This window comes from Danio aesculapii, chromosome 14 (assembly GCF_903798145.1).
Source record: "Danio aesculapii chromosome 14, fDanAes4.1, whole genome shotgun sequence".
Lineage (NCBI taxonomy): Eukaryota > Metazoa > Chordata > Actinopteri > Cypriniformes > Danionidae > Danio > Danio aesculapii.
Window position 1 is genome coordinate 18,313,892 of NC_079448.1, and position 19,230 is coordinate 18,333,121.

A 19,230-nucleotide genomic window follows, 5' to 3' on the forward strand; every position below is an offset into this window, starting at 1 on the left:
TCTTGCAGACTCGTGGACATCTTGAAGATGCTGTTTGACTGCAGACTAACCAACATGTCTCAATAAAGAAATTCGGCTTGAAATAAGTCTCCTGGACTGGGTTCTCATTTTTTTTTACAATTTTGATGCTGTGACCTTGGATAAAGACTAAAATCATAATTTTTTCGTACGACACTGATATGGCAACAGGGTCAGTAGACAAATATAAAATGAACACTGGGGAGGAACAGGAATGAAGGCTACCCAGTGGGTTCAGAAGACCCACAGATTTGGGTTTTTCCTGGGCAGCACAGAGAGACAGATCAGTGGCCTGGCACAGCTCTTTAATTGCTCTCCCACCCTCATCCAACTGTCTTAGCAGGTCAACTTTGGATGTCTGTAAGACAGACATTGTGCATTGTAAAAGCATGCCGCTGCTTGATTGTTTATCTAATCATTTTTGTGGGTGCGCTTCCTGCATTTTCTTAGGCCAGTCAATGTATAATATGGCTGTTGAGTGGGATAAAAGAAAACGATACTGAGCTCCTCATCCACCTGGAAATTTATTTGAGTATTGTGCTGTGTTCACTTTGTCTTTGTAAGGTATTTTCATAGGTGCTCAGTACCTCTAGCTTCTCACACACTTAAAATTGAAGCACCTGCCTCAAGGTGAAAGAATCTATAGATCCAGCTTCTGAAGTCCAAGAAGAAAAGCTGGTTCCTGCAGGTGAAGGAAGAGAATGAGCTGCACTTTGTCCCCAAGTCCTCTGTGAGATCCCAATGCAAACTTCAGAGTAGATGCGTATATTTTGGTCGTTGATTCTGATGCGTTTGTTCCTTAAACAGGTCGATAATAAAGTGAAATGTCCATACCTTTTGCAAATAAAGTTGGATATTCCAATTCATTTATTGTCCATTGTAAACATCAATATAAACCCATTCTCACGACCATAACGGTCCAAAAATTTGACCTTCTTCTACCCCTCGTGGTCATCGCTAGGAGAGCATAAATACCTTTTATACCCACTAGTGGTGTGAAAGAAAACATGAGCAAGGCCCAATCAATGAGGAATGGATGCCTGACTGCCGGTGTAAAAGTAAGCCAGGCAGGAGCACTCGCCCTGTGAGACAAGTGCAGTGCTCACAATAAGCTGCCTCAAGAGCTGAGCAAGCAAAAGCCACTTCCAAACAATCCACACAAAACTGATTTGTGTCCCTTTTCATGATATAGTGCAGACAGTGAGGTCCGACCTTTCTAAAAGACTTTTGACATAATTCCCCTTCTTAGACAAACAACGCTAAATCAACAGACAATGTACGCAGATTGCTTGCTGAAGGACTGTTTTTGGACTGAGCTGTCTTTATGTCTACCTGATTCTAAAAGGTTTTCAATAGCGCTTTAATGCAGCACACATTCCGTTAAAAAGAAACCATATTAATATTAGGGTGATTTGGGTGCTACAACTTTTACTTACTCTTTCTAAGAATGCGTAAGTCTGCAGAGTCAATGATTTGCTTGTCTTCTCTGTACCAGGAGATCTGCAGTGGAGGAGTTCCTCTGACCCTGCACTCCAAAACGACTAACTGACCCTTCAGTGTGCTGACATCATGGAGACACTGTGATGACAGAAACACATAAGGGCATGTATTACAACATCATAAGTCGATACTGATACAATTTATTACAAAATTTCATTAATTCTTTCATTACCTTGACATATGTTGGAGAAACTCCTACATTTCCTGAACCCTGGTTATTGTTCTGAACCTGAACAGTGACAAAAACTCAAATTGTCAATGTGTATTTAAGCTTTAAGTAGTTATTTTAAAATGTACATACATTTTAAAACAACAGGTTATTACATTTAGAAACATCATCTTCACTATGACAATACTGAGTATTTTGCATAAACCAGATATATAATTTTATATTATAAAATTTATATGGTCTATACAATGTGTTTTATAGCTTAAAACAAAATTCATTTTTTTAAGACTCAAACAATAAAATAGTAAAATTGGAACATTTTTTTACAGTTTTATATCTTCTGAAGGCCCTTAAATAGCTTTGCATGACAACCAAAACTATTTCAAGTATACTCTAGTACAACTTAAGAATCTATCATAATTTTTGAAAAAACATATTGTTCATTGTCCACTTCAAATGTATTGTGGTAACATTACAAATCTGCAAAATTATACTATAAGTGTGTTGGACATGCATTAATACATCATATAAATGCAATGCTTACAGAATTGGACTAATATGAAATCAGAAAAAGTTGGGACAGCATGGTAAACACAAATAAAAAAACAAGGTAGTGATTTCTAAATTTACTTTTGACTTGTACAGTATTTTATTGCAGACAATATAACAAAGTTTATTTAATGTGTTCCTCATGATTTTTATTGGGTTTTTGTTGTTGTTGTTTTTCAAAATAAACAAAGTTGGAACACTAAAGGATTTACCACTTTGCAATGTTGCCATTCCTTTTCACAACACTTAAAAGATGTTTAGGGACTGAAAACATCAAGTGATGAAATGTTTCAGGTTTAATTTTGTCCCATTATTCCTGCAAATAAGTCTTAAGGTGGGAAACAGCATGGGTCTTCATTGTTGCATTTTGCGCTTCAAAATGCACCACACATTCTCTGTTGGAGACAGGTTGAGACTGCAGGCAGGCCAGTCAAGTACCTTTATCCTCTTCCTCCGCAAGCAGGACTTTGTAATGTGTGCAGAATGTGGTTTTGCATTGTCTTGTTGAAATATGCATGGTGGTCCCTGGAAAAGAGGCAACATATGGTGCTTCGGAATCTCTATGTAATTTGTAGCATTAATTGTGCCATCACAGAAGTGCATGTTACCTTTGCCCAGGGCACTGACAATGCCCCAAACCATGACCCTGGCTTTTGGACTTGTAACAGTCTGGTGATCCTAGATGATCCTTTTTTTCTTTGGTTCAAAGCACACAGCATCCCAAAAATGACCTGAAATGCTGATTCATCTGACCACAGTACATGTTTCCACTGTGTGATGGTACATCTCAGATTCCTTGAGCCCAGAAAAGTCAATGGCACTTCTGGACACTGTTAACATAGGGCTTCCTTTTGGCACATTACAGTTTTTAACTAGCATTTGTGGATCCAATTATGTATTGTGGTATTTAACAGAGGTTTGCCAAAGTAGTCCTGAGCCCATATGGTGATCTCGATTATAAATGAATGACGATTCTTGATGCAGAGCCACCTGAGATATCGAAGTTCATGGATGTTCAGCTTAGGCTTTTAACCTTGTCCTTTTCACACTGAAATTCCGCAAGATTCGATAAATCTTTTAATTATGTTATGCACTGTTGAAGATAACATACCAAAATGTTTTCCTATCCTTCATTGAGGAACATTGTTTTTAAACATTTAAATAATTTTCCCACATATTTGTTGCCAAAATGGTGATCCTTGGGTCATCTTTGCTCCTAAAGGACTAGTCCTTGTTTCACTTTGCTCCCATGCCAACTATATTTAGAATGTGTTAAGCTGACCAGAAAAAACACACACAAAATTGCGTTAATATATTCTGCAATAAAATCACTACTTTCTTTTTTGTTTGCATTTTTCAAACTTTCTCACCTTTTCCTGATTTGGTGTTGTATATCCGAAACCTACTTTTGCGAATCCTAGTCCTAAGCCCGTTCGGAACCAAACCAGTTCACAAATATTCTATGGACACTAAATATCAATAATTATTGAAAAAAGTAGAAATTTTGATCTTCACAAAAAAGTTCCATGCTAATTTTAGCTAAAAAGCTAATTGTAGCTATTACTTTTGAATGGAATGAGATATCATCGTTAAACTTGGTACACAAATGTATAGGGCCAATTAGAGGTCACAATAACAAACCCGCAAACTTTGGCCACGTGGTGTCATTTAAAAAATCTAAAAATGCCCCTAAACTAGCAACCGTTCCTCCAATCACTTGAAATTTGGAATGTTGTGTCTTTGTCCAAGAAGGCATTACATCATGGCCGCCATTAGCCATTTAAATTTGAGCACCCATAAAACAAGGTTAATGATGGGTGATTGGAATGAAACTTACTGAGCATGTTCGACCCATGGTCTTAGAGATCTGTAAGTATTTTGAAAGAAACGGCCACTACGGGGCGATTTTGCATGTTTTTAGTTTTAAATTGATTATTACACAACGTTTCACACAGGCAAAATAATACATATCATATGATAGGCCTGCTTATACTAAACACTTTGACACAAATTTCACTGCTGTCAGTCAAATTGTTCATTAAACATTCATCAATATGTGAAAAACCTACTTTTGCATACTAGCCCATTTTTTTTTTTTTTTTTTTTTTTTTTGCTCAATCATTATGAAACCTTATTAAAAAGTTTAACTTTCAACTTTAGATAGCTATAACAGCCTCATTTACAAAAAGGTGTGTCTATGTAGACATACATGTCTGCAAACACATAAGGAACTCTCAAAATTTCACAAAATCAGATGTCATTGTAAACCAGCATGCAACGTTTTGTGGATTTTTGTAAAAAAATTATTTTCATTGCTATATGACCAAAATTTGCAGAATATGTGATTAATTCACACAGCTTTTCACAAATACATCTGATATACATCAATCTCATTTTGAATGCTTTACTGTCACTCAAACCATTCATTAATTATTTTATTTTATTTTGTTTTTTATTTTATTTTTTGCTCAATTTAAACAAAAACAGTGTTGTCTGGACTGTCTAGATCAGTGATTATGATCAAAGTTTAACTTTTTCTCCTTAGATAAACATAACAAGCTCATTTACACACACACACACACACACAGTGTGTTTCTATATTCATCTACAAAAGGACTCAAAAGTGCATAATTATTTTTAGCCACTAGCCACAGTACATACGAAATGCATATGTTTAAACCATTTTAGTCACTATTACAAAGACTTTCAATTGTCTCCTACCATTTTAGCCACTAGTTAGCAGCATAAAGCCACATAATGTTTTATCATAGCATTTGTAGACCTTTGTTTTTTTATTCTTAATATTTAAAGTCACCAAAATTGCCGTTAAGATCATTCACATCTTGACATGCAATAAAATTTTATTGCATTTAAAATCTAATTTAGTCCCAGGTTACCACTTCATTAATTTATTTACACATTATATTGTTCCAGTTATTACATTCTATCACGGATTTGTTTTGGAATCAGCCTTAAATTTTGGGTAGTAATAAAAATGAACTGCCTAACTGACATAAAGGTTGACAAATGCTCGAACCCCACCAATTGCCGTTTTGGCTATATTTATATATAAATATATATTAAGTGTTACCGCTCATCTCTTTCAAATTACAGTGGCCATCCCTCACAATAGTTTTGCATTCCACTAAACAGTTTGTCTATTTACACCTGCATACAGTCTCCCAATAATTTGATATATATTTTTGTTCCTACCATTTGCGGACTGATGCAGAGAGGCTGTACTAAATGGGGGTGTTTCTGCTGAAGCACTGAAGAAGAGGAAGATGATGTTGAAGACAAGGAGGTTGTTTCACAGGAGCATGATGTTACAGTTACGGACATAGTTGATGTTTTTTTCTCAACCCTGAAAGAGTTAGAAAATAACTTATTACAACTCACCCCAAAGCAAGTGTAAAAATAGTTTTAAGACATCCACAAGTTTATAAACATTTAAATACACACACACACACACACATTCAAAATTTATAATCAAATATATAACAAATTGCCTTGTGCAGTGAGGAACTTCTTAAATTTGCATTCCATGCACAAAATTCGTCTGTGTTGTTTTGGTCACTCTGAAATTACCAAAAAGGTCTGTTCTGTAACAGAACTGTTATGTACATTTTAATGCAGCAGCTTTTTAGCTTTTTTATGACTACTACTACTAATAATAATAATAGCAATAATAACAGTATCACAAAATTTAAAAATCCATATAAAGCTTTAAGTGATAGTCATTTAAAATGTAAATGTAAAACTTATATGAAGCTTAAAAAATCTTTAAGCATGTCTGTTACAACTGCATAAAAAATGTAACCTGCACAGTTGTCTTAATCTTTTTCATGAACCAATGTTGTAGTCCACAGAAGACAGGTAAATATAGGTAGAGTTGTAATTTAGATTTTTGTTTGTTTGCTTGTTTTCTTTTCCTGTCTGTGCCTTACAGTGCCATTTCTCCAGTAGCTCCAAAATGTGTTGATGAGCCCAGTAGAAGAGACTTGAAAATTCAAAAAAGAAAAATATGTTAAAGCAAGTTAAGTTGAAGACAACCGCAGAGATGTGTTAAAATGTATTGTTCTAAAAGGGTTTGTTTTCATTATTTATTAAAAACAATGGTAAAACGATCCGTTCATTGTAATTGGTTGTATCTGTTCTTTACATAGTCTCACATACCCCCTTTAAAAAAATAATCATTGCATAAAAATCAAAGCCTAAAAACACTGTTAAAAGACCGTCCTGATTACGTACGTAACCCACATTCCCCTAATAGGGAACTATTACGTGTGTCTGTATAAAAAGACTTTTGGAGTACTTTAAATGACCAATAACTTCTGAAGATATGAAAACGGGCCAGTGAAATGCCAATTGAATTGGCAGAGCTTAGCTCCACAGCTGAAACTGATGAGCCAATTAGAGCTATATCAGTCAGCTGCTGGAGCCAGCTCTTTAGAATTTGCCTGCTGAAGAGCCGATCGCTCAGCTCCCAGCTGGAGACTCAGGTGCTGTGGCAGTGGAGACACACCGAGACCACCTGCTACCCTAGAAGGGGAGGCCTGATGGAAAAGAGACATATGGACTAGCTCTAATGAGGGGGAGTGCTACATATGATAAACTGGTTACCGGTTTAGGGAAGACACGGGACCGCCTAATAAGGGGGAACACAACGTGGTAATAATGCATATGGCATCACCAAATGGGGATGCACATAGCTGGCACCGATCCTCAATATGAGTGTAGACCAAATGGGCATACTAACCGCACACTGAGCTATGCACTCGACTCCTCCGCTGAGTCGATGCTGGGGGCCTCGGTGGAATTCTCTAGGGTTTCGCCTGAGAAGGGGAACTTACTAGTAGAGTAGGAAAAGCACATGCATCTCCAGGTTAGAGAGCCACGCAGCAAGCGTTTGTGACACCGAGCTTAATTCCTCCCCGATTGATTGGGATTACCCAATAACCAGGAGGAAACTGGCTCCACTCGAAGGTTATAGGACCTCGCGAACGTGTTAGGTGTCGCCCAACCCGCAGCTCTGCAGATATCTGTGAGAGAGGCGCCGCGTGCTAACGCCCATAAGGAAGTGACACCTCTAGTAGAGTGCGCTCTCGCGTTAGGGGGGCGCGGCTCGCACTGGCATTGATAAGCAAGGGCGATGGCATCAACTAACCAGTGGGCCAAACTATTTTGATACGGCCCTTCCCTTCTGCCGACCACCGTAACAGATAAAGAGCTGTTCACATGATCTTACATTTTGCGCTCGTTCCAAGTAAAGGCGCAAAGCGCGAACGGGACAAAGCCGGGAGTGGGCTGGGCCTGCCTCCTCCGCAGGCACCTCTGAGGAATCGGATGATTAGATCATGCTTCCCAAGCGTGTTGCCATCCACCGCGTCATGATGAGCGGAGATCGCAGCCACGTAAACCTTCAGTGTGGAGGGTGACAGCCTACGCTCCAGCTTATCCTGAAGGAAGGATAACACAATGCTAATCTAGCAAGTTCGGGGGTCTTTTTGGGGAGAAGCGCACCACTCAGAGAATAGACTCCACTTCAGGGCATAGGCATGCCTCATAGAGGGTGCTCTAGCCTGAGTGATGGTGTTAAGTACTGCGGGTGGTAAGTCACCTAAGTCTACTGCAGGTGGTAAGTCACCTAAGTCTTCCACGCTCCGTCTATGGACCACACGTGGAGGTTCCAGAGATCTGGGCATGGGTGCCAGATGGTGCCCTGTCCCTGAGAGAGGAGGTGAATGCACCAAAGAGATTTCAGCTGCGTGTGACTCCAAAGGAGCAAACGGCGAGCGAGCGAAGACATGCAGCGAGAGCGTATACCCCCATACAGTTGATATAAGCCACCGTCGCCGTGCTGTCCGTCCTGACCAGCACGTGTTTCTGCTCCAGCACCGGAAAAAAACGGCGGAGAGCCAGATACACTGCCAACAGCTCCAGGCAGTCGATATGCCAATGCAGGCGGGTTCCGGCCCGTGCTGGAGGCATCTGTCGTTACGACAACATGCCTGGATGCTAGCTCTAGGGCCCATAGAACGTCTGGGGACCCGATCGCAAAGCCAACGCTGAAGTGGTCTCATATAAAGCAAACCGAGAGGCGCGACCGCGGCTGCGGATGCCATATGCCCCAGGGGCCTCTGAAAATATTTCAGTCAGACCACTATCTTTCTGTGGAGCTCGTTTACACAGGAAAGCATTAGCCTGGCGCGCTCCTTTGAGAGGCGCGCAACCATGCGATCGAATCCAGCTCCAGCCCGAGATAAGAGATCCTCTGCACAGGGCAAAGTTTTCTCTTCTCTCGGTTGACCTGAAACCCCAACTGGTCGAAGTGCCGAAGCACTTTGACTCTGTGCATAATCAACTGATCGTGAGAGGAGGCTAGAATGAGCCAGTCGAGCCATCAGAGAGACAGAGAGACCCCGAAGGGGAGGACTTTGTACTGCCACGCTCGTCCTTTGAACGCAAACCGGAGAAAGGGGCGGTGGCATGGAAGAATAGAGACGTGAAAATACGCGTCCTTTAGGTCTATGGCTGCAAACCAATCCTGTGGATGGACGCTCTGAAGCAAGCGTTTCTGCGTAAGCATTCTGAAAGGCATTTAGTGTAAATGACAGTTCAGTCTGCACAAATCTAGGATTGGTCTTAACCCCCTGCTCTTTTTGAGCACGATGAAATACGGGCTGTTATACCCGGACTTCAACCCATATTGCATCCTTCACCAGGAGGACAGCCATCTCCTCTCGCAAGACAGGGGCGCTCTCTGGGATAGCCCTCGTGAAAAGGACACCCGTGAACTTGGGAGGGCGAATAGGGAACTGAATCGTATAGCCGAGTCTGACCGTCCGTATGAGCCACCGCGACGCGCTGGGCAGCGCTAACCAGGCCGGCAGAGTGTGCGCTAATGACACCATCGGAGTGATCGCTGACGTGCCAGCGGAGGTGCAGCTTGGGATGGGAGTGCTCATCCCAGGAAGCGGTGCGTCCTGAGGAAGAGCTGAAAATAAGAGAATTTCTCTTACCTTCCTCCCTGGATACCACGGTGAGGCAGAAGTGAGAGAAAGGGGTTCGTTCTGCTGCACTCTGAGGGCCTGAGGCAAAGGGTCCCTGCGCTGCGAGCTGGAAGGCGGAGTGTCCCAGACTGGCTGTGCTCGGGTTTGCGCATCCGGAGAGAGAGGAAACTGCTCTTTGGAAATTTGGTTGCCACCAGCCCGGAGGCCGGCAGCGATGAGTTTACAGTCGTTGTGGACTGATGTAATAATTCTCGGCCCCCCACCGAGGAAAGAGCAGGTCCCCTCTTCTCTGAATGGCCCGTCCCAGGGACACTTCGCAGTCTGTTTACTGAACTTAGCAGTGCCCTGGGGTGGGGGCGTCGTAGTTCCACGGGAGGCTCGGCGTTGCCGCTTGGCCGTTGGAGCGGGCAGCGGAAGCGGAGCAGATGTTGAAGACGTGGGTGGATGCCCTCGGTTAGGAGCCGCAGCAGCGGAAGGGGCAGCGGGAGGAGCAGTTTTCTGAGCCTGCTGATAGAGGATTTCACCCATCGCCTTGAACTGCTCTTTCACCGCGGAGATTTCCTGGGTGAACTCCCCAATGGTGTCGCCGAACAGGCCAGCCTGGGATATGGGAGTGTTAAGAAAGCAAGCTTTGTCAACGTCCGTCATATCGGCCAAGCTCAGCCAGAGGTGGAGTTACTGGGCCACTAACATGGCCATCGCCTTCCCCAGGGCACAAGCAGCTGATTTGGTGGTCATGAGAGCATAATCGGTTGCCGTGCAGAGCTCATGCAGCAAGCCTGGGGGAGAACCGCCCTCCTGCCATCTCGGCCAGCTTCTCTGCTTGGTAGCGTTGATAGGTGGCCATAGCATGCAGAGCGGAGGCGGCCTGGCCCGCAGCAGTGTAGGCTCTAGTCGTGAGAGACTCAGATAACCTGCACGCTTTGGAAGGGAGTTTGGGCGAATCTCTTCAAGTGGAGCGACTCTGCAGACAGAGATTGACCGCGATAGCACGCTCCACCTGGGGAAATCGCCTCACATCCCCTAGCTGCTCCGTCGTAGAGGGAGGTGAGAGCGGGAGCGCTGAAGGACTGGGCTGAAAAATGTGCCCTCCATTTCTGCATGAGCTCTCTGTGTAACTCAGGGAAGAAGGGGACGGGGGGTCTAGAAGGCTTCACCTTCTTCTTCACCCCCACGTACCACCCGTCTAAGTGGTCTGGCCGCGGTTCTGGGGGACAAGCCATCTCCAGTCCCATGGCCGAAGCAGCCCGGGATAACACGGCTAACGTCCGATTCCAGATCCGAAACCACACTGACAACTCCGGAGGGTGGCAGGGGGTCTGGATCTTTATCGGAGCATGTCAACCCACCCTCCGATGCAGCGATGGACATCAGGTCCCCGGAGGCATCTAATGAAAGTACGGCCAACCCAGAGGATGCACCAGCGCTCGCACTCGAAGCAGAGACAGAGCGCACTGACGAGGAGTGAGGGTCCTTGGGCCTGAAGGCAACGAAATAGCCCCCCACTGTAACCCTCAGGCCTGCTCCAGTGCTAACCGCTTGGCGGGGAGCAGCAGGGGTGACTTGCCGTAATAAAAGAGCTCGCCGCGACCTCAGTTGCACAACAGTTAAGCCATTGCAATGCAGGCAAGAACTGTCCGCGAGCACCGCATCAACATGTTGGACCCCTAAGCATGTCAAGCAGTACTCGTGCCTGTCATCCGGGGTGAGGAAACCACCGCATCCGGAAAATACATGTTACACGACTGTGTGCTCTCTTAGGGAATTCTGCTCTTTGTAGAAACTGCTCTTTTAGATCACCAGCGAAACGCCAAGGGGATGGGAAACCCAGCTCGACCGCCGCTAAAACGTCTTACCCCGCACTGGTGAAGGGAATGTTTTTTTCAGCGTTGGAAGTCAGCTCAGCAGAAGGGTTCTTCAGTCTCAGATCGGTTCTGAAGCAACAATTCTGATGAGCTGGCTCCAGCAGCTGATTGATATAGCCCTAATTGGCTAATCAGTTTCAGCTGTGGAGCTAAGCTCTGCCAATTCAATTGGCATTTCATTGGCCTGTTTTCATATCTTCAGAAGTGATTGGTCGTCTAAATTACTCCCAAAGTCTGTTTATACGGACAAACGTAGAAATTCCCTTATGAAGGGGAAAGCCCTTTACAGCTGCAATAAAGCTGCAAATGAACATCAATCACAAATAAATAAATGCATTAAAATAAAAAATATACATCTTTTTTCTGATCTTCTTTTTGTCCTTGCGCCTTGGTAAGACACTATATACAGTTGAAGTCAGAATTATTAGTCACCCTTTGATTTTTTTTTTTTTCTTTTTTAAGTTTTTCGCAAATGATGTTTAACAAAGCAAATTTTCACAGTATGTCTGATAATATTTGTTTTATTTTGGCTAAAAACGATAAAACGATTTTAAGTTCAAAATTATTAGCCCCATTAATCTATATTTTTTTCGATAGTCTACAGAACAAAACATCATTATACAATAACTTCCCTATTTACCCTAACCTGCTTAGTTAACCTAGTTAAGCCTTTAAATATCACTTTAAGCGGAATAAAAGTGTCTTGAAAAATATCTAGTAAAATATTATTTACTGTCATCATGGCAAAGATAACAGAAATCGGTCATTAGAAATGAGCTATTAAAACTATGATGTTTAGAAATGTGTTGAAGAAATCCTCTCCGTTAAACAGAAAATTGGGGAAAAAAATAAATAGTGGGGCTAATAATTCTGACTTCAACTGTAGTCTTCAAACTGACTTCAAACTGGCGCCGATGACTTCAAACTGGCGCCGATGACGATGGCAGCCTCCGTGTCGTACTCCGCGGTAGTGTTTGTGTTTTTGTTAGTTTGTCCTGTCTCGAGTCATATTCCTACAATTCGTTTCACCAGAGACGAATTGTTGGACATTCGGGCACATACACCACCGAATATTTTTCCATACCTGGATTTATCTGATGTTCTGTTGGACATTGTAGTCGGCGGAGCCGCGGTGCTACTCAAACGCTTTCAAGCGCGCAGACGAGGAAAGCGTGCAGGTGCGCTGGTGAAACTCAGACAGCGCGGATTTCGGACCGCGCTGCCTAGCATCCATCTAGCAAATCTTCGCTCTCTACCCAACAAAATAGACGAACTCATTCTGCTCTCTCAGACAAACAGGGATTTTCTGCATTCAGCTGCTCTGTGTTTCACCTGGCTGAACGACACCATACCGGACAAAGCGCTTCACCTACCGGGCTATCAGCTGTTCAGAGCGGATCGCGACGAAGAATCAACGCGGAAATCACGCGGTGGCGGGACGTGCTTTTACATCAATGAAAGGTGGTGTACAGATGTAACAGTTTTAAAGAAGATGTGCTGTCCAGATCTCGAAGCACTGTTTATTAACTGTAAGCCTTTTTACTCCCCGCGCGAGTTCTGCTCGTTCATCCTCGTCAGTGTTTACATTCCTCCGTTCGCGCACGCAAGCCTGGCGATACAGAAACTAGCTGATCAGATCACGGTGTTAGAGCAACAACACCCGGACTCTGTTTTAATCATTCTCGGGGATTTTAACAAAGCAAAACTGTCCCGTGAACTGCCAAAATATAGACAGCATGTTACATGTCCCACAAGAGACAGCAATATTCTGGATCACTGCTATACCACAATAAAGGATGCATACCGCTCCGTCCAACGAGCAGCTTTGGGACACTCTGACCATTGTTTGAGATTCATCTCATTCCAACCTACAGGCAGAAACTGAAAACAGCCAAACCTGTATTAAGATCTGTGAAAAGATTGACTAATGAAACAGAGCAGGATCTACAAGCCTGTTTCGACCTCACTGACTGGAGTGTTTTTAAAGCTGCTGCAAACGATCTGGATGAGCTCACAAAGACTGTAACATCTTATATCAGTTTCTGTGAAGACGTGTGCATTCCTACCAGGACTCAACTCACATACAACAATGACAAACCATGGTTCACTGTAAAACTCAGACAGCTACGTCAGGCCAAGGTGGTTGCTTACAGGAATGGGGATAGGGCCTTGTATAAGCAGGTCAGAGTCGCAAAAAGGAACTATTCTGACAAACTAAGGAGTCAGTTCTCTTCCAGCGACTCAGCATCTGTGTGGAAAAGTTTGAAAAACATCACAAACTACAAGACACCATCCCCCAGCACTGTAGACAATGAACGACTTGCAAACGACCTGAATGAGTTTTACTGCCGGTTTGAGAAACCCCCCACACCCACTCTGAACTGCTCTTCACGCCACCATTAACACCTCCACCACCCCCCGCCTCCCTCATACCTGCCCTATAGTTTAAAGAAGATGAGGTGCACCAGGTCTTCCGGAAACAGAAGAGGAAAAAAGCACCAGGCCCAGATTTTATAACACCAGCCTGTTTAAAATCCTGTGCTGACCAACTGGCCCCCATCTTCACCCTGATCTTCAACAGATCACTGGAGCTGTGTGAAGTGCCCTCCTGCCTCAAACGCTCTACCATCATCCCCATCCCAAAGAAACCCAAACTTACAGGACTAAATGACTACAGACCGGTGGCACTAACATCTGTGGTCATGAAGTCCTTTGAAAAACTGATGCTGGCCTACCTGAAGGACATCACTGAACCCTCACTGGACTCTCTTCAGTTTGCCTACAGAGCAAACAGGTCTGTGGATGATGCAGTAAATATGGGACTGCATTATGCTCTGCAACACCTAGACAGACCAGGGACCTATGTGAGGATCTTGTTTGTTGACTTCAGCTCGGCGTTTAACACTATCATCCCAAAACTTCTCCTGCCCAAATTAACTCAGCTCTCTGTGCCCACCTCTGTCTGTCAGTGGATCAACAGCTTCCTAACGGACAGGCAGCAGCTGGTGAAGCTGGGAAAATTCTCATCTAGCATCCGCACAATCAGCACTGGCGCCCCCCAGGGGTGTGTCCTCTCCCCACTGCTCTTCTCCCTGTACACGAATGACTGCACATCAAAAGACTCCTCTGTGAAGTTCTTGAAGTTTGCAGATGACGTCACACTTATCGGCCTCATTCAGGACGGTGACGAGTCTGCTTACAGACAGGAGGTTAAGGAGTTGGCTGTCTGGTGTAGCCACAACAACCTGGAGCTCAACACGCTCAAAACAGTAGAGATGATAGTGGACTTCAGGAGAAACCCCCCTGCTCTCCCCCCACTGAGCATCATGGACAGCATTGTGGCAGCAGTGGAGTCATTCAGGTTCCTGGGAACCACCCTCTCTCAGGACCTGAAGTGGGACACTCACATTGACTCCATTGTCAAAAAAGCTCAACAGAGGCTGTACTTTTTTTGTCAGCTGAGGAAGTTTAACCAACAGTTCTACACCTCCATCATTGAATCAGTCATCTGCACATCAATAACTGTCTGGTTTAGCTCAGCTACTAAATACGACCTCCAAAGACTACGTCGAATAGTTCGGACTGCTAAGCGAATTACTGGTACAACCCTTCCTACTCCCCAAGAACTGTACTTATCCAGAGCGAGCAGAAGGGCTGCCAAAATCACTCTGGACCCCTCACACCCAGCACACTGCCTCTTTGAACTTTTACCTTTTGGTCGACGCTACAGAGCACTGCGCACCAGAACAGCCGACACAGAAACAGTTTCTTCCCTCAGGCAATCCATCTCATGAACACTTGATGACAATAATTGTGGAACCAACATCACTACTTGCTATACACTTTTATACACATATACACTTATTTAACAACACACCTTACATGTGTACATTATCTGTTTTTTGTCCTGTCTCTGTAATGCTGTTGCACTGTAGAAGCTCTGTCACGAAAACAAATTCCTAGTATGTGTGAACATACCTGGCAATACAGCTCTTTCTGATTCTGATTCTGAACTCACTCTCTCACTTCACAGCAGCCAGGTGCTATAAATAAATCATATTATTATTATTATTATTATTATTATGTTTTCTGCTTTACTTGAGCAAGGTTTGCAATAACAAAATACTGAACTATAGCAGACGGCACAGTGGGTAGACCTGTGACATCACAGCAAGAAGATTACTGGTTCAGGCCTCGGCTGGGTCACTTGGTATTTCTGTGTGGAGTTTGTATGTTCTCCTTTTGTTCACGTGGGTTTCCTCCGGTTTTCCCCATAAGTCTAAAGACATGCACAATAGGTGAATTGGGAAAGCTAAAATTGTCTGTAGTGTGTGTGTGTGTGTGTGAATGAGTGTGTATTGGTGTTTCCCCATGATGGTTTGCTGCTGGAAGGGCATCCGTTGCGTAAAACATATGCTGGATAAGTTGGCGGTTCATTCCGCTGTGGCGACCCCTGATTAATAAAGGGACTAAGCCAAAAAGAAAATGAATGAATGTAGACATATGAAGACATGACATATAGAAATGTCATGAGTCTAACCCCTTTACTTTCATTGGTAAAGTAAAGCAATGAAACATGAGCATCTCTTAAGCTAATTTGCTTGTGCATTCTGTGTTGCATTAAGAAACCAACCAACAGGTAGGATAAATCTTTCACCAAATTTTGGATTGTAAAGTGGCCTTCAAATTATTATTTTTTTTCGGCTTAGTCCCTTTATTGATCTGACCACAGCGGAATGAACCGCCAACTTATCCAGCATATGTTTTACGCAGTGGATGCCCTTCCAGCTGCAACCCATCACTGGGAAACATCCATACATACTCATTCACACACATACACTACAGACAATTAAGCCTACCCAATTCACCAATACCACATGTCTTTGGACTGTGGGGGAAACCGGAGCACGCGGATGAAACCCACGCGAACATGAGGAGAACATGCAAACTCCACACAGAAATGCCAACTGATGCAGCTGAGGCTCGAACCAGCGACCTTCTTGCTGTGAGGTGAATGTGCTACCCACTGCGCCACCGTGCAGCCCCCTTCAAATAATAATTATTATTATATATTTTTATTATTATTGTCATATTAAATAAACAAAAAATTCTAATAAATTAATTTAAACTGATATATTTATACTTATCAGTAGAATTTTATACTGTGTTCTTATATAAGAACAGTCTGGTTTATTTCTAACAAATCACTTAGGAATCAATAAACATTGAAGATTCCAGAGGAAATAGCGAAATTACCATCAATATATGTTATTAATCTAGATAAATTTTTCTATCATGTTGTTCCATTCACAACCAACTGGGATAAACTCCATTGATAAGAGTGGATTTTTCATGCTACTCTAATGTTTCAAGCAGACAAACAAACAAACAAATAAACAAATAAATCTCTCCATGAAGCATGTCAACATATTATGTATACAATTATAGCTGTGCAGCCTATAGGCTAAACACAATAAATATCTTTTGTCAAAGCAACTAAATTTAAAAAGTAAAAAAAACTTTCCAGTTCCTTAACTTTGAGTCTTACCGGTTTGCTCTGGTGATGTGGAGGGGTCTATAAATATCACACAGGACCAATAACACAGAGGCCAAAAAAAAAAAAAAAAAGACAAATACAAAATCCAAAGGGAGCTCACAGCAAATGTTTGATGTTGTTAAATGTTCCTCAAAACAGAAATGGAAAAGTGTGGACAGGCACTCAGGCTGGGCTATTAGTAAGAGATTCTGTAGCTTGACTGCATGTTGTCTGGGCAAAGTAAAGCGACGAGGTACATTCAAATCTCATCTCGCATTACATTCTGTCCATCTGACACAGCTGACTCCACAGTAAATGGGTGTACCAAACACTTGGGGTGTCAAAAATAGACCAGTCAGTCTCAGGGATGGAAATAGCCTATACTAGCAGCTCATCTATTAATCATTGTACCACCCTCTTCTAGCAAAATTGGTCAATTTTGTGAAATTAGTGTTCGTTTATGCCATAGATATTTACATTAGATGTCGCCTATGCTATTGCTGTCTACTGGAAGGAATGCGTCAATAGAGCCGCCATTTTAGTACAGGGTAGGGCTCCTTTGAAATGAATGTGGGACCAAAGTGCAGTGAAGGACTGGCCATCCAGAGCCAGAGATACATACAGTTGAAGTCAGAATTATTGAGTAGGGTGAAGCTGCAGGCCCGGAGACCCAACCGCACGCTCAGACCTGCACGCTCAGACCAGCACTTCCAGACCTATCATTTTCTCAGACATTACCACCTGCTGTTGGGTTGGGTGAAGCGGCAGGTATCGAGACCCACGCTCAGACCAGCACTTTCTAGGAAGTAGCAACATCGGACACGTGAGTAAGGTTATTCATTTTATTAAAGCGATTCTTGAAATTAGCAGGTTTTATGGCATAAATCAATGTGACATCTTATTACACTAACAAACAATATTTCAGTGTTTGATTTGAATTAGTCAAAAGATTATTTTTGATATTTACAGCGTGCTCTTATTTTCTGTTATTGTACCATTCTGGGACACTTTTCTAGCAATGATTTCTGGCAAAATAAAAAACTTTAAAGTAAAAATGTTAAAATAAAATGTATTGTGTATATAAAGCAATTATTAATTGTAACATATTAAAGTGCTATGTAGGTCTACTGAACGTATTACTGTATTATCTATCTGAAAGTGGTACAGACAATAACAGTAACACAATAACAGTTTAACAATTGTAAATAAGATCTCTGGAAATCAAAATATCAGTTAATCTGCATAACATTTACAATGTGAGCTCTCTTAGGTTAAAACAAATATAATTTGCTTGTGACTTGTGTATTTTTTTCCTAGATGGATATTACAATTCAAAAAGGGGGGTCTCTGCCAGTACCTGTACAGTGCACCAAATGCTGCACATATTTTCATTGTCCATTTTGTGATGCCTCGGTTTTCCATCCAACACGATTAAAAAAAGTGCAATCACATCTGCAGGCACATTTTAATAGATCAGTCCAGCATGAAGGTAATATTTGAAAATGTACATCTTATTATAGTGAAAAATTGTAAGAAAACTTAAAGTGCAATCTTATACTGCTTTTTTTTCAGAATTTACAATACACAGATGTGGACGCCTCTGCAGAAGTCAGCCACATTATCACTGCCTCTTCTGCAAATCAACCATTTTAAGAAAACCTGATTTTGTTAAACATTTAGGACTCTGCAAACAAAAACAACAACCACCAACCCCTCACACTAAAGCCACCACAACTTTTGCCACATCTCTGCCCGCCACACATGTGCCTCTCTCCGGCACATGTCCAAGCAGTTCAAGATCGGGAAAGGAATGACAAAAGATTAGTGGACTTGATTATCACATCAAAATCAGCAGAGCAGCATTTGGTGGTATAGATGGTTCCACTTTAAATTACTCCTCTAGACTCTGAGTATGGTTGACTTAAATATAGTCAAGTGACAATTTAACTATTATTTGCCAAATATTTAATTACTTGTGCATTTACATATGAAATATAATTTCCTTCTATGGCCCAAAGGATATACTCGGTGGGAAAAGGTCAAATTGGTTTCCACTAAAACCCCGTTCTCAAGTGCCTGTCTACATTGAGAATGAGCAGTCCCAGTCAATCATTTGTGACTACATCAGAGGAATTCTTAATAAAACCAAAACACAGCTGACCTTCAATGAAGAGATGGAGTTCATTTGTGGATGTCTCCTCCCAGAGGTAATCACAAAACATGTATGTACATGAGCATGCTTATGTTCTGCAGTGTGTGTTTTATTTTATTAATTGGTTTATCTGTATGTTTGTACAGGCCATAACTCATGGCATTTCCGAGTTACAAGGCTTGTCTTGGCAGGAGGCTGAAGATGTCTTCCTCCAGGGCCCCATTTATCACGCAAGGTATGTTTACATTTTTTTGTACAAAAGCTGTTAAGTTTTTATGTTAAACACAATTTCTGACAACAGCATTTATTTTTTTTTGTGAAGTTGAGGAATTTAACAGAAGAATTGCTCGAGAAATGAAAAATCTCCCCAACAAGAATGTAAAGCATTTTATTTTATTTTATACGTAATAAATACATTATTAATCCAA

The 19,230-nt window shown here is 42.3% G+C and overlaps 1 protein-coding gene across 1 annotated transcript in view; it reads right to left on the minus strand.

Annotated features, from left to right (window-relative positions):
- LOC130241226 (palladin-like) overlaps positions 1-16,917 on the minus strand; it is a 30,251-nt gene extending 13,334 nt beyond the window's left edge. The window contains exons 1-6 of the mRNA XM_056472943.1: positions 16,663-16,917; positions 15,093-15,157; positions 6,184-6,236; positions 5,450-5,600; positions 1,691-1,747; positions 1,455-1,596 (exon numbers count right to left, since the gene is read on the minus strand). Of these exons, the coding sequence (XP_056328918.1) occupies positions 1,455-1,596; positions 1,691-1,747; positions 5,450-5,600; positions 6,184-6,191 (358 nt within the window). The 5' untranslated portion in view covers positions 6,192-6,236; positions 15,093-15,157; positions 16,663-16,917. The remainder of the gene's footprint in view (positions 1-1,454; positions 1,597-1,690; positions 1,748-5,449; positions 5,601-6,183; positions 6,237-15,092; positions 15,158-16,662) is intronic.
- Positions 16,918-19,230: the final 2,313 nt, after the last annotated feature.